This window comes from Rhinatrema bivittatum, chromosome 8 (genome assembly GCF_901001135.1).
Source record: "Rhinatrema bivittatum chromosome 8, aRhiBiv1.1, whole genome shotgun sequence".
Lineage (NCBI taxonomy): Eukaryota > Metazoa > Chordata > Amphibia > Gymnophiona > Rhinatrematidae > Rhinatrema > Rhinatrema bivittatum.
In genome coordinates, this window is record NC_042622.1 from 33,516,544 (window position 1) to 33,544,439 (window position 27,896).

General features: G+C 45.7%; 1 protein-coding gene across 6 annotated transcripts in view; it reads left to right on the plus strand.

Annotated features, from left to right (window-relative positions):
- Positions 1 to 27,896, plus strand: part of SULF2 (sulfatase 2) — a 371,939-nt gene that overhangs the window by 318,061 nt on the left and 25,982 nt on the right. For all 6 annotated transcript variants that reach the window (XM_029611055.1, XM_029611054.1, XM_029611059.1 and 3 more), the window contains 4 exons: positions 10,529 to 10,727; positions 19,479 to 19,722; positions 21,033 to 21,129; positions 22,617 to 22,711. In XM_029611055.1, the coding sequence (XP_029466915.1) occupies positions 10,529 to 10,727; positions 19,479 to 19,722; positions 21,033 to 21,129; positions 22,617 to 22,711 (635 nt within the window). The remainder of the gene's footprint in view (positions 1 to 10,528; positions 10,728 to 19,478; positions 19,723 to 21,032; positions 21,130 to 22,616; positions 22,712 to 27,896) is intronic.

A 27,896-nucleotide genomic window follows, 5' to 3' on the forward strand; every position in this document is an offset into this window, starting at 1 on the left:
TCCAAAGGTATAGCATGCGAAAAGTCCCTTTTCGCGTGCGACATCTAAATCGGGGCAGAGTCCGCACCGGAAGAGGAGGAGTCGGGGCGGACTCCGCGATGACTTCCCTGACGGCGAAAGGTAAGAATCCTTATTGCCGCCAGTATCACGCCCAATAGCGCCACCATGAAAGGTGCGATCGCTGGTCGGCTTTCGCAAGCCCGCCCCCTCCCCCCCCCTTCCCCAGTACCGTGCAATTCAGGAAGCCGGGCGAAGATAGAAAATCTAGGCCTAAGTTTTCAAAAGCGAGTGCAGTGTTCCAACATTGAAAGTTGCATTCAAGGAATGCAAAGGAATCCGTCACATGCCTGATAAATTTGCAAGGGCATGAGCTACATGTGCAATTGAAGATGTTAAACTGCATATCCATAGATATGGTCACATTAGAGGGATGGCCTCGCACCAGGCATGCTGAGCTATTTTTCAGCACATTTATGCATTAAGAAAGTTTACATGTAGGTGTGTGATCCTGTGCCAAGCCTTTAGACATCTAACTAGGTACCCCCTTAGGCTTTAGACCTCTAATATTTCATCTCTGCCCCATTTTCTGTAGCATGATCTTATAAACATAAAATCCCATTTAGATATGCGCTGGCAGAAGTCACTAGTGAGATCCCACCAGGATTCGGCGTTCGGTTCTGGAGGCTCTACCTTCACAAGGGCATTGAGAGGATGGAAGTGGTTCAAAGACGGGCTACCAAAATGGTATAAGAACTGCAACAGCTTTTACTGGGCAGGCTTCAGTAAATCGCAGGAAGGAGACATTTTCATAGAAAAGGAATTTCAAGGACAAGGGATCATGGTATGGAACTGGAGAGAGGAAGGTTCAAGGAAAACACCAGAAAATACTACTTGATTCATTTCGATTTCCTAATCTCTCTCTCAACCGTGGCCCGAAGCAAGATAATAAAATATAAAATCATTACAATAGATGCATTAAAATAAAATTATAAAATAAAAATAAATCATTCTAGCATTGTCAATCATTGATTCAGCCAAAAACAGCAACATGTAAGACTTGATTTCCAAAGTGCATTACCCTCATAAAATTCTTTTTTTTATGCGTCTAAATCACACTTTGAAAATCAACCCTAGGGTTCTGCATGTAAAAGTGTGCACGTCGCCTGATTTTTAGATGCAGTTTTACCCACGTCTGAAATAGGCATTCCAAGGGGAGGGGGGCAGAGTTGGAGCAGGGAAAGGATGTACTTGCATACTTTTGATTTTTGAAAGAATGTGCATTAATCCATATGCACAAAGTTACACCTCCTAGGAAGTACCCAGCATGGACTTGTGCGCTATGTGGATAGGTAGAAAATTATCCTCCCTATGGATAAAATCAAACTAAAACATACATAACAGCACAACACAGCATTATACCGTCATAGGAGCAACATCCTCTCGTTATAACAGCAATAGGCAATATACAATAAATCATAGGCATCAGAAAGACAAGGGCATCCCAGGACCTGGGCCTACCAAATTTTGGGCTGCCCTGGAAGCCGTACTGCCATGTTTTCCTTACATGTTTTGGCGCTGGTCTCCCAAGACATACAGATTAGTGCCAGTGCCTGTATTCTGAGACTGAGCTGCATGTTTCCTGAGACCAACATGAGACATGCGAGAAAATATGTGGTGACACTAGCAGAAGAGAGAGCGAGCAACAGAGAAAGCATTGTGGGAGTGCAAATAGGTAAGGGATGAGGAAGGTAGGAGGGGGGCTTGCTGGCTGTGAGAGTGTGGAGGGGGCTTGTGCTGCAGTTAGTGTAGTTGTGTTTAAAAAAGGATTGGATAAGTTCTTGGAGGAGAAGTTCATTACCTGCTATTAATTAAGTTGACTTCGATAATAACCACCGCTATTACTAGCAACAGTAACATGGAATAGACTTAGGTTTTGGGTACTTGCCAGGTTCTTATGGCCTGGATTGGCCACTGTTGGAAACAGGATGCTAGGCTTGTTGGACCCTTGGTCTGACCCAGTATGGCAACTTCTTATGTGCTTATGTTCTTATGGAAGGATTCCTGCTGGGATGGGGTTGTCAGCCAAGGCTGAAGGCCGAATGCTGGATGGCTTGGATGGGGAGGAATCATCCAAGACTAGAGGCAGGGGGCTGAGGGTTACGCACAGAACCCCCTTTAGAAATTCACTCCTGTTTATGCAGATTGATCTCATGTATATTCATTGTGATTGTCCTGGCAATCCAACTGACTTGGTGGCCTGGAGCCTGGGTTGAGAACCCATTGGTTTAGATTATTCTAAAACTTCGTGGTAAGCTACGGTGGAGATGAGCGGGTGTTGGATTTAATGTGAGATCTTGAATATTCATCTATCTGGGATGCTAGAGAATGAAGAAGGAAGAAAAGAAAATGACTGGGATAAGGCATGATATCCTGCATATGGTCAAACCTCTACAGCTGGCAACTGGGATCTATCCTTATAGCATGGAGAGGAATTGCTGGGCAGACTGGATGGACTGCTTGATCTTTGTCTTCCGTCATCCACGATGAAGTAATACCTAAGTGGCTAGACTCAGGGCAAAAATGAAGGAGAAACCCATGTCGCCTCATAGCGCCAGTAGAGACCAATACTGATTCGAGCTGGAAACCCAAAAGAGCAGGAGGAAACTGCCAGACCAAAAATCACTAAAATGTGTGTCATTTCCTTCACCAGCCTGATACACCATTAAGGAATATGATGACATAAGGTTTAGCATTCAATCTTAATATTTTAGTTTTTGTTTCATGAGGGTGCACTTGTGGCAGGGCTTTCAGAATCTAGCAGAGGCCTCCCAAATTCTGCCAAAGTCTCTTTAAACGTTACATTGGCAACATCTAGTCCCTCTGTATCTTTCCTCTTACATTTGCACATTTCTGTTCTAATCTGCTGGATAAGAGGGCAAAGATCAAGTGGTGAATCACACAGTCCCAGGCAGAGTTACTCAGGATACCAAAGCATCACAAGATATGAAATCAGCAGCACAAGAAAAATATTCCCAGGCACAAAGGAGGAAGGACAAGAAGAGGAAAAGCACTCATAGCTAATTAACTGCATGCAGTGATTTTCCGGATTATCTGTAAGAGCTAATATTTAGCTTTGCAAATATAGTGTTTAACCATGACCGCATCATAAAATGAGACAATTTCTGGAGCGCTCTAGGAGATAACAGCACTCTAAAAGCAAGGATCACATGCTGAGGATGCGGTAAGCGGAGAAGTAGGAATCTTTCAGGTTTTCAAACTTGCTAGCGAGTCTCTGAATGGTATTGTCAGAGCTGTTGCAAATCACCATAAAATCCAAAATGGATCTGCTGGGTCTATGTGGACCCAGTGTACATTTTGTCATTTACAGTGCCGGTCCAATGGATTTTCCCAACAAACCCAACCCAACCCAAGCTGCAATGGGTCTGCTTTGAGCTCGGCCTTGGGTTATTTGCCCATCGCCAGTAGGACCTTGTGTTGCAGAACAGAGAGATCGTGGAGGAAACTGGATTCTTGCCGGACTGTGCTACATTCACTGGACCAAGCGAAGAATCGTCCAAAGACCCAAGTGCATGAGCTGCTGAGCCCACACAGGTCGCTTCTTCAGATCTCCGCATGCTTCATGGCTCGCGTTGTTCCAAATTGTATGTCCCCTAATACTTGGTTATCCATTTCTCACCTGTGAAGTTGCATTTTTTTATACTCTAGAGAGCTGGACCATTTTAAGTAATTTCAAATAATCTGGGACATGTAAAACAAACATTCATTGCAGTTTCTTTGTTTCTTTTCTGATTTTTTTATTTAATTCCTTGTACAAAACAACAATGTTAAGGTGTTCAGCTCTCTTCCCCTTTAGCCACTCCTAATGTTATAGATCTAAGTATCCTGGGTTTGTCATTTGAATCCTGCTGCATTGCAAACATCAAATAGCAAGAGTCAACGTGAAGAAAGAGGTACAACAAGGCAGCGATGGTGGACATTCAAAAAAGAAAAAGCATGGACAGTGTTCAGAGCTGCAAGTTCCAAGTAGTACGGTAGCAATAGATACAAAACATTTCTGAGAACAAAACAGAAAGGAGAACTTCTAAATAAGGAAGATGAAACAGATGCAAGAGTCAGAGAAGTGGATCATTTGGGGAATGAAGGTGGCAGTGCTGGGTTAACATTTTTTTGTTTTTAAGCGTTGAAACCCAGGCTGTGAAGTTCAACTACTGTCTTCAAAGATGTATTTAAGTAGAGTGAGAGTTTAAAATTAGCTTTTCTAGCATGGATAATGACGACTCCAAATAGGTTTGTTTTACGCCCACCATGACAAGAATGAACCTGCAATCCCTCAAAATGTATTGCTAGTGCTCACCTCAATGCTCGCAGCGTGGAAACAGTGCTTCCCCTTCTGGAGTTCGTAAGATGCAGGTGTGACTGTAGGGAGACGCTAAGATTGCCACGCTCTCCGGAGACAGGCGGACATTCACTCCTCCTCCATCCACTCCTCCTCCATCCACTCCCCCACCGCCACTGATCCCCAGTCCTGGAGAGCACTGCCTCATACCCGTGTCTGCCACCGCTGCAGGCCGCCTTTAGTCTGCCAGTTCGAACGGCGTGGTGCCCCGTGGTCTGATGGGACCTGTCGACACCGCGCAAGACTGCAGCTGGCAGGAAAAGGCGGCAGGCACAGATATGAAGCGCTGCTTTCTTCCTGCCAGGGGACAAGGAAGGCCCGGGGATCTCATGCAGGGGAAAACCAGAGATTGGGGGATCATCTGCAGGAAGAGGCTATTAAAAAAAAAAAAAAAAAATCAGCAGATGAAATTAATTTCCACCTGGACACACATGCCAAAAAAAAAAAAAAAAAATTGTCCAAGAGGCAAATATCTTAGGGCGAGCAACCCTTGCAGACATATTAGACTGGCATCAGGTATGATCCTTCTGCACCAATATAACCAATACCTACAGAGAAAGTGGTGCATTCATCGATTCATAAGAACATAAGAAATTGCCATGCTGGGTCAGACCAAGAGTCCATCAAGCCCAGCATCCTGTTTCCAACAGAGGCCAAACCAGGCCACAAGAACCTGGCAATTACCCAAACACTAAGAACATCCCATGCTACTGATGCAATTAATAGCAGTGGCTATTCCCTAAGTAAATTTGAACTTATCCAAACCTTTTTTGAACCCAGCTACACTAACTGCACTAACCACAACCTCTGGCAACAAATTTCAGAGCTTTATTGTGCATTGAGTGAAAAATAATTTTCTCCGATTAGTCTTAAATGTGCTACTTGCTAACTTCATGGAATGCCCCCTAGGCCTTCTATTATTTGAAAGTGTAAATAACCGAGTCACATCTACTCGTTCAAGACCTCTCATGATCTTAAAGACCTCTATCATATCTTTAATGAGTGATCTTAAATGACCTTTATCATATCTTTAATGAGTGTAGGGCGCATCCCTTGGGCTGGATCAGTGAATCCAGAAAGATCAGGCAGATTCCATTACTGCTTTGCTCTCGCCCCAGAAACATGAGACACAAGTAAAGGGGCAAACATGGGCTGGCAATGATTGCAGTGCAGTTTGGGGGTCCTGGTTGCACTCTCATCAGGCCTCTCTCTTTTGTTGTTCGGGTCAGATATGCCCTGCAAAAGGAGGGCAGCCATGCAATAAAGGGGGCAATTTTGTAACAAGCCGCTTATGTTCCCCATCAGCTTTCAAAGCAGACCCCCGGAGGTAGGGTCCCTTTGAAAATTGCCCCACCAAAACTACCTGCGTTGAATTACACCTGCTAAAATGTAGCAGAAAGGTTTCAGGAGAAACAAATTTATACCCGTGCTCTTCAAACCCCAAAGCTAGGGGGCGCAAGTGCACACTGCACCCCATCTCCATCCCTAGCAACGCCTCTCTGCTCCCTGCTGGTAAACTTAGATTGTCCATATGCATACAGGCCAGACGCACACAAGTTTACCCTCCTGGCAAGTGAGCAATTTTGTAACGAGCCATTTCCATGGGTAACACACTGTGGGAATAGCTGTAAAAATGACCCTTATTGGGGTCGATTTTAGGACCCGCGCACGCACATGGACGCATAATACGCGCATGTTATAAAATACAATATCCGCACGCACATGCGTGGGGGGGTCACCTCCTCCACGTGCGGGGGAGGGAGGGAAGTTTAAAAGGCAATGCGCAGCGACGCAAGTAGGGCTTCCCCAGTTCTCTTCCAGTCTGTTCCAGTTAAGGAGCGGACTGGGAGGGAACTTCCCTATACCCCTACCCAACCTTCCTACCCTTTCTCCTCTCCTCCCTAACCCCTTCCTAGCCACTCACATTTGGTATTTTTGTTCGATTACTTACTGCTCCTCAGGAGCAGAAGTGATCCCGGGGTGCCGGCCGGCTGCTGGCGCACGCTTCCCCGGGACACTGGCTAATGGCACTGTCCCACAGCCTGCTGCCAGTTGGCATCTGTCTCAGGGATGGCCGGCACCATATTTTGTTTTGTATGGCCATACAAGAAAATGGTGCCGGCCATCCACAAGATGGAAGCCAAAGTGATGTCGCTTTGGTGCCATCCTGTGGGCTGCCAGCACCATTTTTAAAAGGGCAGGAGTGGGTGGGCTTCTGTCTTGCTCTTTCCACCATTGGAGGTCCATGGCCCTGGGAAATGTTAATAGGCGGTGGGGTTTGGAGGGACTCAGGGAGGCTCCGGCTTGGCTCGGCTCTGGGCTAGATGTGTACTGGTGGAGTGGGAACAGGAGGCCCCAGTCGGGTAGGCCTGGCTCCAGGCTTCTCTTTGCCGGGCAGGGATGGGGGGGTGGGGGGGGGTGTTGTTGTTTTGTTTTTGTGTACGAAAACAAAAATACCTGAAGCTTTTTGGTTCATTCCCCAGGATTGCTGAGACACAGTTTGGTCAGTGCCTCCTTTATGTCAAGGTATCAGGAGCGTGCATTCATTTTTGGCTTGGGAACGAAACAAAAATGGCTTCATTCATCCCATTTAGTGCATTCGTTAAAAATGAATGCACGCTCCTGCTGCACTGAGATAAAGGGGGCACTAATCAAACTGCCTGCATGTCAGTGATCCCCATGGCTGGTTTTTATCCATGGGGTTTGCCAAAATAATCAAAGCAAAACTGGGTGGGTAGTTTGGATTTGCCCATTGCCCTGTGAAAAATATCTAAATTTGCGCCTGCTTTTGGTGCAGGTACATTCCAAAACTACCTCTGAAAATGCCACCCCCACCCCAGGGACGCCTCCGAAGACCCGCATAGGAACTTTTACCCATGTGGAGGGTGGGCAGTAATCATAAAACCCATTTACATGGGTAAAAATGTTTTCCCCATAGAAATGCCTTTGATGGATTATTGCCCTCAGAATACATTAAGCATTAAATACATAAGAACAGCAGGCAATTTGTTTTAGGGTCAGCACCGGCTCTTGATGTCGGGCACCAGCAGTGCTTCGGCAGTACTTTATAATATATATTAGGGAACAGCCAGCCCTTCAGGGGCCATTCCTCCCCTGCTCCCCACCTCGCCAAGACGTGCAGAAGGCCGGAGCCTCTGCTTCCTGTCCTGCTCAGACGGGTTTCCTGAGTTCAGCCAGCAGCCTCTGAAGTGCTCGGCCATCCGGCACAAAGCAAAATAAGTAAGCAGGTTTACTTATTGTGAGCCCTTCTGCCAGGGTGGGCACGATGTTTGTCCACAAAGTCGAGTTAACCTTTAAGAAAGGGGGGGGGATCTATTCTTCACTATAAGTGTGGGGTTGCATTCTCCGAAGAGCCTGGCGCACGCAGGAAAAGCAAAAAAAAAAAAAAAAAAAATATTCAGAAACAAATGGGGAAGCCTGTGTTGTGATTTCAGTAGAATAATTAAACGGTTTCGCTTTATAAAATTTTTTGTTTAATCTTTTGATCCATGAATAAAGTCATTGTAGCCTCGGACCCCAAATTTACATCCTTTTGTCCTTTTTTCTTTTTATCGGTCCAAAATCTCCTCCTGTCTATCACAAAGCACAAAACTTCTCATAAACTCCGTTCAAAATAGGTGGATTTTCTTTTTTTTTTTGTATTGAAATTTTTATTGAATGTACATAATGGCAACAGTGTACAGAGCTATAATGAACAATAACAAAGGCAACAGATCATCAACACAATGTAACATAGAGAGTTGTCATAGGTACATCGTGAGTTTATAGAACCGTCCTCCCCCCCCCCCCACCCCCCCACTTTCTTCCCTCCCCCCCACCCCCCATGTGTGATCAAAGCAGAATAAAAACAAGATACATAACCATGATAGTCAGTCTGGAAAAAACACCTGATTCAAGGACTCTTCATCTAGAAATAAGGTAAAGAGGGATTGGTGCATTACTTCTCCGGCTCATCCCCCGTCTTTCTCTGGTGCCACGTCCTGTAAGGGCCCCACAGATCCTGACGTTGCTTCCCATCCCGGGGGCCATGCCGTCCCATCTTTTCATGCAGGAGGAATAATTTATGTAGTCGAGAAGAGACCCGTCCCATAAATATAGGTCCTGCATTCCTCCACTCCAGAGCCACCTCGCATTTGGCAGCAGCTAGAATAAACCTGATCAGCTTCCCCTGTGCCACAGTCACATCGTAAGGCAGATTTAACAGGGTTTGTTCAGGAGTAAGGGTGACCTCTATCCCCATGATAGTCCTGATTAGCTGGGTGACCCCGGTCCATAGAAGTTGTAAGTAAGAGCATGACCACCACATATGTAAGAACGGACCCTCCATGCCACACCCCTTCCAACATCGGTCACTATATTGGGGATTAAATCTGTGTATTTTAGCCGGTGTGCAGTACCAGCGCAGCAGAATCTTATATCGGTTCTCAACCAGTTGCGAGTAAGGAAGCCCCCGTTTGGTAAAAAGAAAGACCTGATCCCAGGTGTCATCCTCTAAGGTTCGGCCCAGGTCCCTTTCCCAGGTCTTCATAAAAACTGGTTTTTGCTGTGGGTCCTTATTCAAATAATTATAAACCTGGGATATGGCTTTCCGCAGGGTGTCAGCCTGATCGCACCAGGCCTCCAATTGTGTTTTGCCCAGGGCCAGTTCCCGCCCCACCGATTCGGTCAGAAAGAAGTGACGGATTTGTAAATAAGGGTAGACATCCAGCCCCGTCAGGTCATATTTGGCTTGTAGTGTGGAGAAGGAGACGAAGCTATCCACATCCCATAATTGCCCGAAATGTATGATGCCCTTCCCACGTCATCGCTGAAAAGAGCCATGGGCGGTACCAGCTGGAAATAAACGGTTCGTCTGGAGGCCAGAGCTGTAATAGTATCGCCTGTCTCCCGTCAACTGTCTACCCCACTGTGACCACACCTGGAGAGTGGTCTGTGTCGAGAGCGCCAAGGTTCCCCAGGGAAGGAGTGTGTTCCTAGGTTGCCAGATTACCAAGCTGAGGGGGGTCCCACCATATATGGCCTGCTCAATGTGCACCAAAATAGGTGGATTTTCTAATGCCAATTCTTTTCGCAGCTCATTTGCCTTTTCTAAGTCTTTCATTTTCTAGAACTTGTTGCTGGGTCTTGATCCCTTTGTCTCCCGTTTGCCCGGGGGAGAGCTGGGAGATAAACCTGAGCCGATTAGCTTTAAGTCGGCCATTTTGTCATGGTAGTTTTTGGAGACTTAATCACAGAGAGACTGTCATGCTAATTATTAATAGGACTCTGCAGTGGCATGAAAGGGAATTTTACCATGATTGTTATTGCTAACTTATGGTTGACTTTTCAGATCTTCTGCCTCACTTTCACTTCTTAAGGCCCCAGGTACCCCCCCCCCCCCCCCCCCACACACACACACACACTCCCCAACCACCACCATCTCAGTCCAAGGCTGGCCACTCTTTTTCACCCGACCCTGTTTGACTCCGTGGAGTTAAGGACACATTTACATTCTGCATTAAGGACGCATCAACTCAGCGTCCTCAATACAGAACTGCAAACCATCCAGAATTTTGCTGTATTAAAAATGTTCTCCCATAGTTGTGTTGTTTTATAGATCTTTACACCCCTTCCAAGGATCAAACAAATAGGTTTGAAAGTAGTTACCTGGATTGTAATTTTCAATCTTTTTTTTTCCTGGGGTTCTGTGCTTCCAACTGACCTCTGACCTCCTTCAGGGCCCAATCAGCCATGGAAGGCACACTGCTGTTGTATGTTATGCCAACAATTACAGCAAATAGCTTTAAGCCATAATAATTTGTTCCTTGGAAGGTTGAATTTTGATGGAGCGCTGCTTTATCAGAATTAGTCACTGTAGTGAAAACACTTCACCTCCCTGTTTGAAAATCACAGCATCCTACGTAAAACAAATCAACCGTTACGCAGCCAGTTGCAGGCTTGAATATTGCTGTTTGTGTGATTTGTTCTTTTATATTATGGTTATCAGTCTTAGAAAACGCAACAAATGGGTTCTCGCCCCATGGGCGAATGATGACGCACAGTCCCATGCACGTGATCTGACATGACGTTTCTTTTTTTTTTTTTTTTAAGAAATGGCAGTGCATCGAAGATACCACAGGGAAACTCCGCCTTCATAAATGCAAAGGGATGTCCAACCTGGCAGAGGGTGCAAGGGACAAAGGGATGTCCAACCTTATGCCCAAGTACTACAGCAAGGAATGCCTGTGTGACGGCAACGACTACAAGTTCGGCTCTTTTGGTCGTCGGAAGAAGCTCTTCTCCAAGAAAAGTACGCTCTCTTTTCTCGCTTTAGAAACTTGCACTTTCTACCAGTGTCAGAAACGTCATGCTTTTGGGAGAATCGCCCCCAATGGGGAGGAATGACCTGGGGGTTAGAGCAGTGGGCTAGGAGCCAGGGTTCAAATCCCACTGCCGATCCTTGTGGGCAAGCCACTTCTCTCTCTCCAGTGCAGCCTTGGAACTGTAAGCCCTCTGGGGCTAGGGGAATACCTCCAGCCTCCTAATGTTATCTCCAAAGGGTCCGAAAGATGGGAAATAAATACATGCTTAGACTGATGATTTTCTAAATTGGTGTAAGGGGGGGGGGGGGACAGAGCTGTAATTTTAATCCCAGAGATGAGAATGCACAGAAGTAAGATGCTGGATAGAAAACAACATTTTCAGATTTGGCGGCCACATGGGGTGCCACGGGATTCACAGTGTGCTGTCCTGGCCTTCCTCCTTTCCCTTTGAAAAACAAGGCTCGTCAGAATTCAGCCCCGATCAATTTAAAAACGCCCAATCAAATCCAACCCAGCAAACCTGAGCCAGCTGTGATTCTGACTGGGTTAGGGAAGAGCCTAACAGTTAATGGAACCTGTTGCAAACTAAGAGTTTCACATTCCAGTCTCACATCTGACACTCGCCTTGACTTTGGTCAAGTCTCTTTATTTCCCACTTAGGTTCTCATTTAAATTACTTATAGATATGACAGATTCCTTCCATGAAGAGCTTGAGCCTGTTGCATGGAGCCTGGTTTTAGGATAATGTCCTGGAGTATTCCCTAGCTAGTCTGGTTTTCAGGATATTCACAATGAATATGCATGAGATAGATGTGCGTGTAATGGAGGCAGTGCATGCAGATCTATCTCATGCACATTCATTGTAGATATCCTGAAAACCAGACTGGCTAAGAGGTTACTCCAAAAGCAGCTTAATAAACACTAGCTTGGGATACCATGAGTTTATTTATTTAAAATGTTTGTATACCACTTTTACAATCGGGAGATTAATCAAAACGGTTAACAAAAATAAAACATACATAATCTAGAGATAAAAAACTTAAAAATTTAACAGTAAAAACAAATACAGTATTTTAAAACATAGTTCAAAAACATAAAATAAACAAAGATACAAGAATGCTAAACATAGTGCCTTCTAAAAATGTAATATGAGAGGAGAGTAGTTAAAGATGGATGGGTGTCAGTTGATTAATAGGGAAGAGAAAAACTTGGTTATGGTTGAGTGCTGATCAAGGGGTTAAATGCTTTCTGGAATAGGTGAGTTTTTAATGCTTTCTTAAATTGTTGAGATGAAGGTAGGAGACGTAAAGAATCAGGCAAAGGAGTTCAGTAGTTAGTCCAGCAAATTCTTATACTTAGGCCAGACAAACGGTGGGATTTAAAAGCCCATAGGTCTGACAACCCCAGACTTAGCCAGCTAACTTTGAGGGGGGCAGGGGTGTTTCAGGACAGGGTCAGTTTTCTGGCTATGTTAGATCAGCTTTACCCAGCTAACACAGCTGGAAATGTTTAGGACAGTAGAAGAGCAGTCCTAAAGTTAGCCAAATAAATTTATCTGGCTAACTTTCCTAGCCAGCCAGTGGCTGGATATGAATTTCCATATAAATGTTAACAATACAACTTGGCTATAGCCAGCTTGAAAAATTTGACAAAATTGGATCAGGATTAGCTTATCTGACGCAGCAGTCAGTCAGGAACTGTTGATCTTATTTTTCTCTAGTTTTAACTGAATTATCGCCCCCCTCCTTAACCCACCTGCACAATAAATGTCTTGAAACATCTGTTGCTTTGAAAGATGTTAACATTTAAACATTTTTTTTTTAAAAAACCCACCAAAACTGTTTGACATCTGCAGGAACTTCTTAAATTTCTTGCAGTGTCAGAATTTCAGTCGGGATCATCTTTAAAATTCCTCATATCCTCAAAGAGAAAAGCAGTGAGCATTTTTTCAGATCAATCAGAGTGGAGAGAGGAATTCAGAAATACGAATGCTCAAGTTACTACAGTGTTCTCCGGGAAAAAAATGCAAAATCCAGATGTCCATCTCTGGGCATTGCCAGTAGCAATAGGGTATCCTGCTCCCTGGAATGCGAGAGCTCTGTACAATTGTAAGCAATTTTTTGCATGTATTCATAAAATGATAAATCAGAGCATGAAAGGGAACATAGGCAATAGAGTAGCCAGATGTTACTTTCCAGTTGTGATTCGAAAGTATGTGGCATCGATGGAAGCCGTGGCTTTCTTTAATCAACAGTTGGCCATGGAGCAGAAAGCAGAATGTCCATAAATGGTTCTTTATGAAGCTGGGAAAACAGAGCCAGTGGATGTGCTACAGGAAGGGATGAATCCTAAAAGTCCCGACAGGCGTGGTGAACCTGTAGAAAAGTCCAGAACCCTGCCGACAAGCCACGGCAGGAAACATCACGCTCCGAGGTCGGGCGCGTGAAAGCGCACCACGGAGGCCTCGTTTTGAAGAGGGGCTGTTTAACCGCACCGGTGCCCACCAGTGATGTCGCAAAGCCGACCACCTCCCCAAAGAGGTGAAGACTTTGTGGAATTACCGTTCTGCTGCAGCTGGCACAGAATGGAGGTCCCCGGCAGCAACAGAGAGCCCCCTCTCTTCAAGGTAAGCGGCTTACAGTCTGCTGCAACAGCCACGGAGCTGCTTTCTCCCAGCTGGACAGTCGGCCAGCTGAATTTTGATCAGAATTCTCCCCCCCCCCCCAAAGGAAAAATGCCCAGTGCTTTCGAGGGCAAGAGAAGCTGTATTAAAGGAGATAGTCAGGCTTCCAAAAAACTGAATTGCTGGAGAGACACAATAGAAATCAGAGGTGGCCATCTTATCCCTACTGCAAGGGCTGTTGTGTTGATCCCAGAGATCTTTCTGTGTTAAACAGGACCCAGATATTCCAAACAGAGAGTGCCTGTCAGGTTTACTATTGCCTGCCCTGCACTTAAAGGGATGACAGAAGAGGCATCCAGGCTGGCAAGGTTGGTCCATGCCAATGATCCATTCTTCTCTTCAGCAAACTGTGAAATAAACACAAAAAGCCAATTTAAGCGCCCAGTTTTAAAATACGATTGGATGTACAGAAAAAAAAATTACCAAAAATGTCTTTTGAAGTGAGAACTGGAGAATATTATGGTAACGACCCACGGGATAGGTTCTTAGATGGAGAAGTGAGCAGGAAGCGATCCCAAGTACCATTTTCCCAGTTTTGGGATCTTTTTTCCGTTTGTATATGTAAGGCCCTATTGCCTTACTAACAGAGGTTAAAGCATTCTGTACTATCAAGTGTGAAGTGTCAGTATCCCACCCCTTCAGGTGGGTGAAGAAAAGAGCGCGTCTTCAACTTCCTAACACAGGAGCAGATGTTGCTGTTAGAGGAAGGAAGCAGAGAAGCAGCAACAAAGGAGCTGAGCTTGTAATTTTAAGGAGAAAGCATCCAGAGACGTGAGTGAGGGGAGTTAGTCCTGCGCCCGGGCAGGTCCTACTCCGAAGTGTGTCAAATGCTAAGAATGCCAGCAAGAAAGTGACTTTCAGGAGGAAGAGTCGTGGTAGATAAGGAGCCAGCAACTGCGATAACAAGCAAATTATTTCCAACATCCAAGGTCTCTTCCCAAGCCGTCCACTCGTCTCACACGGCCCAGTCTGATTGGAATACTCACGGTGTATAACATCAGGCCTGAAAGGCAGAGTCACGAGCAGCACTCCTAGTCGCGTCCTTCTCCAACTGAATGCCTAACAGAACCCAGGCAGATCTGAAATCTCAGCTCTCCCAGCTCTCGCACTGGCCAACCCCTCCCCGGTGCGCTCCATTGGCTCTTACTCATATATTCTGTAGGCCCACGAGACAGCTTGTTGAGAATGGCTGCAGAGCTCTAAGCAGCAGCAAGTTAACAGGGTCCTGGCTGCATTTTTGTGACGGACGTGGAGGTATAGTGTGACCGCACAAAGAACAAGGTAAGAGGGCACTATACTCAGGATTTGGCCTTACGGTTTTTCGGGGGGAGGCAGGGTTAGATCAATCCTCCACTGTCTTGACCGGCACTTAACCTAGAAACCAAGCCTCAGAATGAGCTGTTTCAACAGATCATCCGCACAGCTGACTCAAAAATGTTATTCATACATTTAAAAAAAGGGGGGAGGGCGGCTTCTTTTGTGGGTCTCCGTGTCTTATTGACCTTCAGTCCTCTGCAGGGCCTCTTAGGACAGCCTTCCCACTAAGAGGAGCCCTCAACAGAGCCCAGCATCACCTGGGGCAGAATTCAGAGTCCCTGGAGCATGCTACCCCATAATTGCAGGCAGAAACAGAATTACATACCCACATTTACATGTAGTTATTGTCCAGGGGGCTTTATAGCACTGCAATCCCACAGGGGGAACATTTGAACCCAGCTGCTGGCTGTGTTGCTCATTTGCTTACAAGACCATGGATCAGAAAGGGGAGGGAAAAAAAATCTTCTTTTCTTATCTGCTATTAGAGCACTCAGCAGCAAAACAGCCAAGTATGGCCATCAGTATTCTGCTGTTAGCCTGGCTAAGTCGAGCACCCTGTGCTCGGTTCTGTTTCTGTCCACTTATGGCGCCGAAGCTCTTCTCACGAGCACCTGGGGAGCATGGATTTAAAAGAGATGGAAAAAGAAGCTTCGCACCATTCGGATTAGTTGCGCGCCAGCAGGAGAATCCCAGCAATCTGCATTTGATTAAGGTGCCTGAGTCCAGACCTCCTCTTTAGCGCCCCATTAAACACACAGCAAGCTAGCGCAGCAGCCCCCTAGTGTAGGCGTGATGGCCCTGTTAAATCACAAGTATGACGGTGGTGGCTGAGCTTGATTAATGAGGTCGTGTTGAGAGGATGCACAGCTCGGTGCTGTCTGTTTTGGCTCAGATACTAAAGTTCACCCTTTACAATAAAATATTATGCCATTCCTTCATATATGAGTGAACAATTATTCCACCTGGAATGGTGCCACATCTCAGCACTGAATGTTGTATATCAGGCTCTGAATGTATTTGACAAATGTTGCTGCAGTAATAGGGTTGTCATTAAAGGGCCATGCCCGGTGCAATAATTCAGTCTCCACTTGGACCATTGTATAGCTAGTACCCAGCAGTGAACAGTGAGATGTGGGTGCGATTCCCACCTTAGATTTATGACTGTACTGTACTTTGAATAATTATAAAGGAATTTCGGAGCCATTTACAGTGCTTACGATAATACATAGTGACTGTTGCACAAACAGCATTGGAAACAACTCTGGAGGGAGCTGTGCCCTACTGCTTACATTAAGTTATGTGGGAGCAAAATAGGTCACACGAGCCCCAGTGAAACGAGAATTTGCTTTATTTATCTTCACAAGAATGTTGCATTGAGACCTTTTGCTCAATCTGCAGCTGTACCCCGGACAGCCACCACCTGGCAGATAAAAACCCAAATAGCCCATCCAACCCGCCCAGTTGAGAGTCATCCACTTTTAGGAGATGCTCATTTAAATATTCAAATGCAATGCAACACCAGCTCCCCGCGCCTTCTACCACTACCTCTGTTCTCAGCCTGCTCAAAATCTGTTTACTGATGGCCGACCCAGTGCTTTTCTTGGAAGCCTGATGTCCTTGTACCACTGCTGTTTAGGGTTGTAACTCCCCAAAGCTTCAGTTTAATGCGGGTGTCCACTGTCCCTCTGCCACTGTGTCCCTAATCTACAAGGAGTAAAGAGAGTGACGTTACATGACAAATTATTTGGCTAAATTTAAGTTCCCAAATATTCATTTAGCCGGATAATTGAGTTATCTGGCTGAATGACTGAAGTATGGGCTTGAAAACTGTAAAAACTGTGTACTGTATACTTTCAAACCTTTCCTAGAGCAAACAGATGCCTTCTCTCCTGCCTCTCATTGCATGGATCTCAGATGAGTCCTGCTCATTACCATCAGAAGGAGATGTGTGTATTCTTGTGAAGGGGGGAATGGACTTCCCAGCAGGGAATGTTGGAGACCGTGACTTCCTAACGAGAGAAAATCACACAAGGGTATCGGTAAACCAACCTAGCACCCACCCAACTATCCTTCCAGGCAGGAAGAGGCTGCTCTGGGCTGGAAAATGCTGCGAGTGAGTCATGATTCTGGGAATGCTGCTTCATACTGGAATTTTACGTAATGCAGCCTGCCGGGATCTTAGCAGTCGGCCTGTGGGAACAGTATGAAAAACCACCAACCGAGTGGAAAAAAAAAAAAGATCAAATAGACAGAAAACCAAACAAAAAAATTGAAGAAGTTTCTTTTTTAAAAGCAGATAGAATGGATAAAATATATTATTAAATTGGCAAGTTTCAGTTCAACTTGTTGTTAAACTGGAGATTCCTTTTTCAAGACTGCTTTATTCGCTGGGCATTATGCACCCAGCTGGAAACCTGCTGTCGCATCAGATCAGGTCCCGAAGGCAGAGCTGGAGCCAGGCAATTTGACACCATTGGCCAAGTGAAAAACTGCATAACGCGCCGCGACACCATGAGCTGGGGACCTCTGTTAAATGCTTGTTTGGGATTTTTACATCTAAAAGACAATTCTGTTATTATTTGTACTCTACAGTAGATGCAAGTGCGGGGCCTATGGATGCCATTAAATAAGCATTTGGGAGGGAGAAGGTTAACAATATCTGCCTTGTTGAACAGTAGGGGTTGAAAAAGAGAGCGCGTCATGTAAGCAACAACACTGGCCTCCAAGCACCATCTTGGGTACCACGAGTGGCGGAGATTTTACACTTAAACTTGCCTTCCCTTATGTTGAATAATTATGTGTGATTAAAAACATTTCATTTTAAAAGGATGGTAGTAGAAGTACACAAACATTTTAAAAGTTAGCCATTTCAAAAGTCAGTTAAAGAAGTGTTTTGTGGCATGTGATGATCGATGTCTTACAGTTCCCCTGCAAGCCTTTACCAAGGAGCATGCCTTTCTTACCTCCATTGAATTATAGAATATATTATATTAAACGAATTAGATTCTAGTTCTCATTATCAGCAAAACAAATTTCCTTCACTAGCAGGCACATTGTGATGCCCCACAAAACCATAAGAAAAGCCCATTCAGAATCTTTGTAGCCAACCTGCTGTAGCCGAATGGTGCTCAACATCCAGAAATCCCACAGCGCCAACCCTTCCCTATGAAAAGGCAGTGCTGCAACTGTAGTAACAGGCCCTAGATTACCAATACCCCTCCTACTGGGGAAACAGAACCAGCTGAACCACCCTCCCTATGCAGAAACTAAACACAAGCAAAATCCTTCACCTCTGTCACAGGCGCACAAGATCCTCACCAAACACAGAGCGAGGGCCCACAAATAAGAAACGGAAACCTGCACACAAAAAATGGACTAGAAACCCCAAGCAGCATACCTGGGAACCTTTAAGTTATGTGCACTCTGAGACTCCTGTAGTTTAGAGGGGGAAAGCCACAAGCAATGCCCCTTCCCACCCACCTCCCTAGGATGGACCCCATCGTTCTTCCTAGTCTCACTCGCCCAGGACAGACTCTTAGCACTTTTTCCTCCCCTGGATTGACTCCAACACTCTCCTCCTCCCCTCCCCTCAGAGGCAGCAGCAGTAGCGCCCTTCTCCTTAGTACCCTGCTCCCCGGCATCCTTCCCCATATAATCCCATCCCCATCACGGATCATGTCCCTCCATATTTCTTACCCCTTGCCTACACCACTTCTTCATTCCTCTCTCGTCTCCATCTGCCCTTGCCTGTTCCCAGACCATCAATTTATCTGAACTTTCCGCCAGTAATTGGCAGGTTCAGACCTTGGGGGTGGGTACTTCGTGATGCTAATCTTGTGCATCGCAAGATCAGCTCTAGGAAGTGCTGGCCGGTGAGGTTTGATTCTATGCTGGCACAGGGAGACGGCACCAAGAGCCAGTGACAGATGGGCTCCTGCACCTCCACTGATCTTCTGTGTACAGCAGCACTGCCGCCTCCAGGATCAGGCAGTGAGGACATTGCAGGGCTGTGTCCCTACCAGAGATAACTTGCTTGCAGCGAGCTAGCAGCCCAGCCCTGCCAGCACCCTTTGGGCAGTACTGCCTATTGCTGAAGCCGTATTGGGCATAGGCTAAGGCTGTACAGGAAGAATCTTCCAAAACCTTCCCCAGCACCTGCTGATCATGGCTAAGAAACGTAGATGTGCTAGTCCGTGATTAAAATTCAAGTGGCAGCATTCTGTATAGAGTGTTTCAAAGTGTGAATTTAGTATAAGCATTAAGATGCATCTCCAATCTCGTGAGACTACAATAAAAGCCCAAAGCTATGCTGTGAGAACAGCATGGTTTCCGAGCACATTCACCTGTTTTCTTTGTCAAAATTCAGAAGTGGTGTGGTGGTTTGCTAGCTTTTACTGCCATCTGGTGGCTGTTTGATAAATACGGATAAAAAGCACCTGATTTTTCGATACTATTGGGCAGCTACACTTGCATTCTGTGGATCTGGCTCTTAAACTTGAATTGGATGCACTGAAGGTTTTCTCCTAATTTGTGACTAAAGAAAAATGCTTAAGTTATAGATTGTGTCACCATGACTCTCGTCTCTTTTCTATAACCTGACAAACAAATGGATTGAGGCAGAGGCTATGAGGGGTCGGATTGAGTTTACTCACCGCCAAACCTACTCCTCATGAGGACAGCCATTTTGTTTCACAGAAGGAAAATGCTATCCAATTTCTCCTTTGTGATTTTTTCTTAGAATACAAATCAAGTTACTTGCGGAACCGCTCAATCCGCTCCGTGGCTGTTGAAGTAGATGGAGAAACGTACAGCTTGGGCTTGGAAGACGAATATCAACTGCTCCTATCTGGGAATGCCACCAAGAGGCACATGGCAGAGGGCGATGCGACAGAGGACGACGACAAGGACATGGAGGAGTACAGCGGCACGGGCAGCCTCACCAACGAGCTCACAGTGCCCAGCTCCATTAAGGTCACACACAGGTATGTACCCCTCAGACATCCTACCACACTGGCATAGTGTGGGCAGTACGTTTGGATGCCGCTGCCAGTGTGGAGCGTGTTATTACCAGCATATTTACCATAATATCCTTCCTACACTGCATCTTTTCTCACTAGTCTCCAAGGGATCATGGCTAGAATGCTTAGTACTGTTACAAACAATCCGATTAACTAGCCCCTGGAAGATGCAACACATTCAGCTTAAAGTCAACTTGTTTCGCAAATGAAATCCTTATCCTCGTGAAAGCACAAACTGCGACAGTTTGACCCCCATTGTGACCGTTAACCACAAGAAGTGTTACAGAGCCCAGGTTTGAAGTGGTGGACACTGTTGCAGTGCTCCTGCTTAAACACTTTGAGGTGGATGTTGAGCAACTCCAGGGTGGAATAAAGTTATCCGAATCGATGGATCCAGCTAACTTATTCCGGATATTCAGTGGCACTCCGCTGAATCTACCCGGCTATCAGAAAGTTAGCTGGAACGCCCCGGAGTAGGATAACTTGGACCCAGTGAAACTGGCAGGATTTTTGAAACCCCGTGGTTTGTCCGGCTAAGTGTCAACGTAACCGGACCAAGGCCTTTTCAGCGTGGACTTTGCAGTTTCTATCCTTCAGCTCCAGCAGCGATCCTGCCTTGTGCATTTACTCAGTGGCTCTGCCCTCCGTTAGGTTACAGTAAGCACAGTCTATCATCATAGGAACTGTATAGGTTGTGCTACCTGTCAAGGGACCAAGAGACAGATGAGCTTTCAGCAAAACACACAGGTCCCTCCTTTAGATGGACAAGCCCATGTAGTACGACGCCTTTTGCACCGGTTCAAGAAAAAGTCCAGTTTTCTGCATGACCAGTGTCTCTACTAGAAATCTGTCTGTGGAAATGGAGCAATTCCCAAATGTCCTTTTTCTCTTATTTATCATCATTTTTGATGGAGAGAACCTGTTTGAAATTAGCTGTCTGTATTTTTATCTGTTTTCCTCTTCTGCTACGGTCTTCCCTGGATGATCGTACGCAGACCGCTGGCCCCCCTCTTCCTAGCGGTGCTGCTGGGGAAGACTTTTCCCAGCCTTATGAGCAAGTGGGGTCAGAGTGCACCCTTCCCCCTCCCGCCCTCCAGGGGCTTCTACTCCACAATGGGCTCAGATAAGGCAGAGGGGGGACCCTGGCTCTTCGCTCAGCGACTCATCAATCCCTAGTGAGCCAGCCCCGAGCTTCCGGGGCTTAGCTAATGTGGGCGGATTGCATTGTTGTACATTCACCATGAACCCTGTTTGCTTTCTCTGCTGCTGCACAGGTGCTATATCCTGGCAAATGACACAGTACAGTGCGACATGGATCTGTACAAGTCTCTCCAGGCCTGGAAAGATCATAAACTTCATATTGACCATGAGGTTAGTGCTGTTGAGGTTGTAATCCTATTTTTGGGGTGGGGGGGGGGGGTGAGGACGGGAGGGAGTGGAGATATTTCTCTTCTTATGTTTTGGAATCATCTTAAAGCTACAATTCAAAAATGTTAAAAAAAACAAACAAGCAAAACCTCATGTACCTCAAACTGGCTGCTCTACAAAGAGCTCCCTGCGATTTAATAGGTCAACAGTGATACTTAATTTTATTTCTCACTTAGCATTTATAGAGTAACCTACCCAGCCTGTCTCACAATAATATACTAAACCTCACTCGGAGTTCTCTGGTGCTGAAATAAATGAATAAATAACATACCCCAGCAATAAAGTTAGCTGCTACTTAGCAAAACATTTTATGGCACTCTTTCTCCTAATATAAAATTGCACGCTGGGCCCAAGGATTAATCGTTTACCATAGTGTGGGCCGCACCAGGAAATGTACACGCCCTATTGAGCTAGATTCTGTATTAGCGAATGCCAAGGGACATCTTTGGCTGGCCTTAAAGTTTACGGTGTTAGCTCAGAAAATCATGCACAGAGTTTCTTGCTGTTCCCATATGGCCCAGCCCTGGCGAGAGGCTGCTATTGCAGCAGGAGTTTGGCTGAACGAGGTGTAGTCGGCGCACGCCCAGCCTCTTTCTCCGAGAACTGGGACTGATGAATTGCAGGAAGGGACACTACAAAGGGAGAGAGATGGTGGGTCAGAAACGCGGGAGAGAGACAATTTTCGCTTCCTCCAGCAAAGGCAGTGGGGGACTGGAAACTGCCCCTGCACAGCGTAATGAGGAGAGGGAGAACTGAAAACTGAGAGAGGAAGTCAGACAATCAATGGAAAACATGTTTGTATCAAAAAGTGCCCTTCCAACAATGAAAACCACGTTATATAAATTAAATCTTTGTGGTGCTGATGGGTGGCTGAAGAGAGTTTTATTTAATTCCCACACAAGGTGGAAGACAAAGCCGAGATTTAGTTCAGCTAAGAAAAGAGATGACCTGTAGTGAGCGAGCGTATTGTGTTTTAGGCACAGACAAGGGAAAACGACTTTATCCTGATAAAATGACAATATGTTTATTGTAAGAACAGTGGTTCCCAAACGTGTCCTGAGATCCCCCAGCCAGTTGGGTTTTCAGGATATCCACAATGAATATGCATGAGATACATCTGCATGCACGGTCTCCAGAGGAATTTGCTCGGCTAACTTTAGAGCTGCATTTTTTCAGACCAGGCTTACTGGCTAAGTTTTTAGCCAGGTACAGTTAAGATCTGTGTCACCTGGTTAAACACTTAAGCTCTGCCCTCTGTCTTTTTCCTGGGGGGAATATTCACATACATTTTCAGTTATTCAGTCAAACCCCTCTATAGTGCTAGAATCAAGGCAGAACAATTTTTTTTTTAGTCAAGCTAGAACGTATTATTTAAAAAAAAAAAAAACCATACTGGATAAAATGTCTCCCATCTCCTTATTGTCTGCTAGATTGAAACTCTGCAAAGTAAGATTAAAAACTTGCGAGAAGTCAGAGGACATCTGAAGAAGAAAAGACCGGAGGAGTGCGACTGTGACAAGTTCAGGTATCTGCAGGGGTTTCTCGTCTGGGGCCGCTGGGTCTTAATGTTCCCTCTACTGAGTCAGAGCTGATTGCCCAAATGTAGCTTCTGGCCTCCAGCCAGAGGAGGATGAAGTGTCCGTCCAAGGGCTGCGCATGCTGGCTGCCTGCAGAAACACTCTTCCACTTTGTGAAACCTAAATATTAGGGAGGTGCTGGCATTTTTACACCAACAATGATTCCTGTTCCATTTTGTGTCATTTCCCATCCAAAATGATGAAAAAAAGAACTAACAAACTTTCATTTTCCATTTCATCTCACTACACCAATCCAGTCCAAACAGGTGGCTTATGGCCCCCTACAGGAGGGGGTCGGCCGCGTGACGTCATAGCCACTGTGTGCAGGCGGTGCAGCAGAGCGAGAAGGCGGTGTACTCTGCCTCCAGCAGATGGTGGGGCTCACTGGCGGTGCGCAGCAGGATCCTTGAACAAGGCACTGAGATGATGTTACAGGCCAGGACACTAGTGCTCCAATAGTGCAAGCCCTGGGGTTGGAGGTTAGAAAGGAAGTTCCTACAGTTTGTTCCCGTGGGTAACAGAGAATCCTCCTGATTCCCCCTCCTGCCTCAGTTTACTAAATAAATAAATAAATCTTTACATTGACCTGTATCTATGTAATTAGTTTGTGATTATTGATGCTTGTTAACTTTTATTATATTATTGGTTGCTCCTGTTTTTGCTACCTATCGGCCTTTTCTTCGTTGTCCCATCCCTAGTACCTGTTTTATGTATTTTCCACATTTAGTTCGGATGTAAACCGGTTTGATGTAACCACGAATGCCGGTATTCAAAAGTATTAAATAAATAAAGGCTGTTTTGTTCAGCAGTACTGTCGGAGGAGCATCGCTAGCAATCTCCCTATGTTCTTGGATAAGTGACTGCTCTGGGGGTAATTGCTGGGCTTCAGTCTCACCGGAGCTGAGCCGGGGGGATTCAGATACGGCAGTGATGGAGGGCAAAGGTTGCTGCTGCTGTGGGGCTTGCAGCTACAGGACACCTGCACCAGCCACGGGGCAGCACCTGTCCCCTTGGGGCAGATGGTTTATGGCTCAGATTTCTCCCTTGAATTATTAAAATGTTTACATCAGGCATTCTCTGCATTCATAAACCTGATGGGGGGAGAAGTTTTTTCTGCGGGGCCGGATAGATCCTTTGTCGGGACCTCGGTTCTATGTAAACGTCCCAGAAGTCCCACAGAGCCACCTGTTTTGGACCTGGAGGCAGGTCTGGAGGACACAGAAAATCTGCCAGACTGTGCTAGCAGGGTGTCCCTGGAGGAAGGACAGATGTCCTCTGTGCGGTTGTCTGTCTCTTTAAGAGAGAGAGAGACGGTTGTAGCTCTAATTGATCAAGTGGCTCCTTGTCTCCAGATAGCAGAGGATAGGGTGGAGGAGACTTCTGTCTGGGACTCAATTGTTAAAGGTATCTGTAAGTCTTCAAAGGCTTTCCATTTACATTTTGTGGGTTTTGGCAGAGTGGGAGGATCCACAATCCGGCCTCAAGGGTATGGAATATCTTCTTAGATTGTATCCCCTTCCATCTGAGGTGGTTAAGTGATTGTTTCAGGTGCCACATGTGGATGCACTGGTAACAGGGGTCAATAAGTGTACAACTATTCTGGTAGAGGGTAGCACTAATCTTAAGGACCCTCAAGATAGGAATACTGAAGTTCTCTTGAAGCATTTATTTCGGCAGCCCTAGCACTTCAGATTTTTATTTGTGGGGATCTTGTGGTTTTGGTGTTCGTGCATTGGATTCAACAGCTCCAGGAAAGTGCAGAGACAGCTACAAAGGAGCCCGTTGCTGCTTTTCTGGCTGATGCCTAGTATGATCTTCTTCGTACTTCTCAGTTTGTGGCTTCAGTTGTGGCTGCCAGATGACTATTTTAGCTTTGGAATTGGTCTGCATTGGAGAAGATTTGGAGCACTTATTCAAGCATTTTGGAGATCTGCAGCCTCAGAGGATTCCGGAAGATAAGCCTTGCTCTTTCCCTCAGTTGGTGAGGGGCACAGTCAGTTCCATGGCTCTAGTCAATATGGACTGGGTAAGCAGTCTGCTTATTTCTTTCAGGGTTATCAGGTCTCGAAGGGCCACGATCAGTTCTTAAAGGGTTTCCAAAAACACAAACCTGATTTGGCCTCCTCCACAAAAGTTGGTTGGGCTTCTCAATGAAGCTTGGCGGGTCCACTTTTTGGTTCTTCCTGTAGGCAGTCGCCTGCAGCCTTTTTACAGGAGTGGACTCATATTACTCCAGATCAGTGGGTATTGTAGCTGATCTGTTTTGGCTACTCTCTGCAGCTCTGAGCTTCAATTCCAGACACCTTTTTTGAGCTCTCCATACGCATCTGCTGTCAAACAGCAAGCAATTGCAATAAACTGATGAGACGAGCTGTTACACATCATGGCCTTGGTTTCTTTCGTGGAGAGAGGGCACAGTCGCTACTTTACTTCGTGGTCACAAAGGATAACTGATCTTTCAGACCCATTCTATTCCTCAAGAGAGTAAACAACCTCAAGATTTCTTGCTTCCAGATAGAGATGCTTCATTCGGTACTCATGGCAGTTTGTCAGGGTGAGTATCTGTCTTCCCTGGATCTTTTGGAAGCCTATTTTCACATTCCCATTCAGGAGACAGACTAGAGATATTTGTGTTTTTGTGTCCTCCAGGAACATTTTCAGTTTTAGGTGCTTCCCTTCAGTTTGGTTACTGCTCCACAGGTCTTTACTACAATGATGGTTTCTGAAGCAGAAATGAGTTAGGGTTCATCCCTACCTGGATGATTGGTTGATCAAGGCCAATTCATACTAAAAAGGCACCTCCAACAGAGTAGTCCGAATTTTAGAAAGCTTGGGCTGGGTCATCAATTTTGCAAAGAGCAATCTGGCTCCTTCCCAATTGTTGGAATATCTGGGGATTCGTTTTGACATGTGGACAGGCCAGATTATTTTCTGATGATGGAAAGAGTAATCAAGATATTTCAGATGCACTATTTCCTTCTCAGTTATCCTTCAGAGCTTGGGATTACCTGCAGCAGATGGGCTCCAAGGCAGCGGCTCTGGACTTGGTACCCTGGGGCCAGGGCTGATATGAAATCTCTTCAGTGTTCTCTTCTCTCTGTGCTTTCTTCAGTCACAGAATTACGAAGTGCATCTGCCATTGGTGATTGAGGTTAAGCGAAGTCTCTTGTGGTGAACAATCCCTCAGAATCTTCTGTGAGGTTTCAGGCCGACCTTTATCCTGGATTCTGGTCATGACAAATGTGAGTCTTTCCAACTGGGGGGCTCATTGTCTGGATCAGGTGACACAATGGTCTTGGTGTCCAGAGGTCACCATAAACAGGTTGGAAACAAGGGCTTCTGTTTGCATCTGTTGTATTTTTTTCTTTAATACAAAACAAAGCAGTCCGGATGCTGTTCAACAATGTTATGGTGGTGGCATATGTGAAAAGGCAAGCCAACACTAGAACTATGGGGATATCAGAAGAGAAATCTTTTTCCCCTGGGCAAAAGAACATTTGCAGCTCTTGTTGGCAGCCCACATTTTGGGGTAGGAGTATTGTGTGAGCGGACTTTCTAAGCAGAAATCTTCTGGATCCCGGAGAGTATTCATCTAGGGCACATTTCATCGAATCATGCTCTGGTGGAGTTTCCCTCGCATGGATCTCATGGCCACTCTCAAAGATACCAAGGTTCCACAGTTCTTCAGCCATCACAGGGAGAGGGGTTCCCAGGGCAGAGATGCTTTGGTTCAACCCTGGCCAACAGGGGAGCTTCTCTATGCCTTCCTGTCCTTGGCAGGCTTCTATGTCTGATAGACATGGAGAGCAACCATGTAATTTTAGTGGCTTTGGATAGGATTCGAAATCCATGGTGTGTGAATCTCATGAGGCTTCAGGTTGCCTGCCCCTAGGTCTTCTAGATGCTAGGGACCTCCTGATTCAGGGTCAAATAGTAATGGATGACCCTTCTAAATTTTATCTTACGGTTTGGCTCTGGAAAGGCAGCACTTGAAGAAGGGCTTCTCTTCCTGTTATTTCCATGTTATTGAAGGCTCGTAAGACCTGTACTTCACTGGCTTACATTCGAGTGTGGTGCATCTTTGAGATTTTGCTGAGACCATTCTTCATCTCCTTGGTGCTCTGATATTCTGTGCTTTTTAGTTGTCTTTCAGAAGGGTTTGGCTTTGAATTGCATGAAGGTTCAGGTGGCTGCCATCCCATGTTACAGGGGAAAGATTCATAAACCTTCGATAGTTCATCCAGATTTGTTCCATTTTCTGTGGGTAGTGAAGAGATTTCAGCCTCTGTTTAGTCTCTTGATTCCTCAGTGGGATCTCAATTTAAGATGAACTTTAAAAGCCTGGTGCACGTATTAATTAAGAGATGTACGAACAAGTCGGGCTTATGCACGCAGACCATATTTTAAAAAGCATCCAGATAGAAGCGTAAAACCTGCTGCGCACACATCTGCAATGTTTCCAAAAAAGGGTGGGGTGTGGGCAGGGTTTGGGTGGGGCATGGGCGTTTTGGAGCCTGACCAATAGATGTGCGCATAAATACTTACGCTCCTTGACGCACGCCAAGGTTCTCTGCCACATAACTTTTTACTTCTGCTATGGAGGATGTTTAGGTAATAAAATAAAATGATTGCGCCATTTCTGAGGGGTTTAAAGAATCTGGGGTCACTGGGCAGAAGTGTAGGCTACCAAACTAGGGAGCGCTGGAGGACCTAGCTGTTAACTGGGCAAACTGGTGGATGAACTGGTAAAACTGGCAATGACGTGGACATGTGCTCCTTTTAAAATTCCCCAACTTAGAAGCAGGATTTGCACGCTCATACACGCGTCCACTTAAAATTTGGTGCACATGACCATGCTATTTTATAACAGGCGCGTATACATGTGCAAGTTATAAAATAACTGTGTGCCGATGCACATGCACTAGCTTTTACCCACATGCTGATTTGAAAGTTACTGTCAGTTCTCAGGGCGCTAATTGCTCCTCCCTTTGAGCCTCTGAAGTAGGTTTCTGTGAAGGATCTTACTTTATAAACAGTTTTTCTGGTGGCCATTTGCTTGGCTCAGCATATTTTAGAGATCCAGGTACTGTCATGTAGAGATCCTTTATCTTATTGAAGGGTCTGATTCTGTGT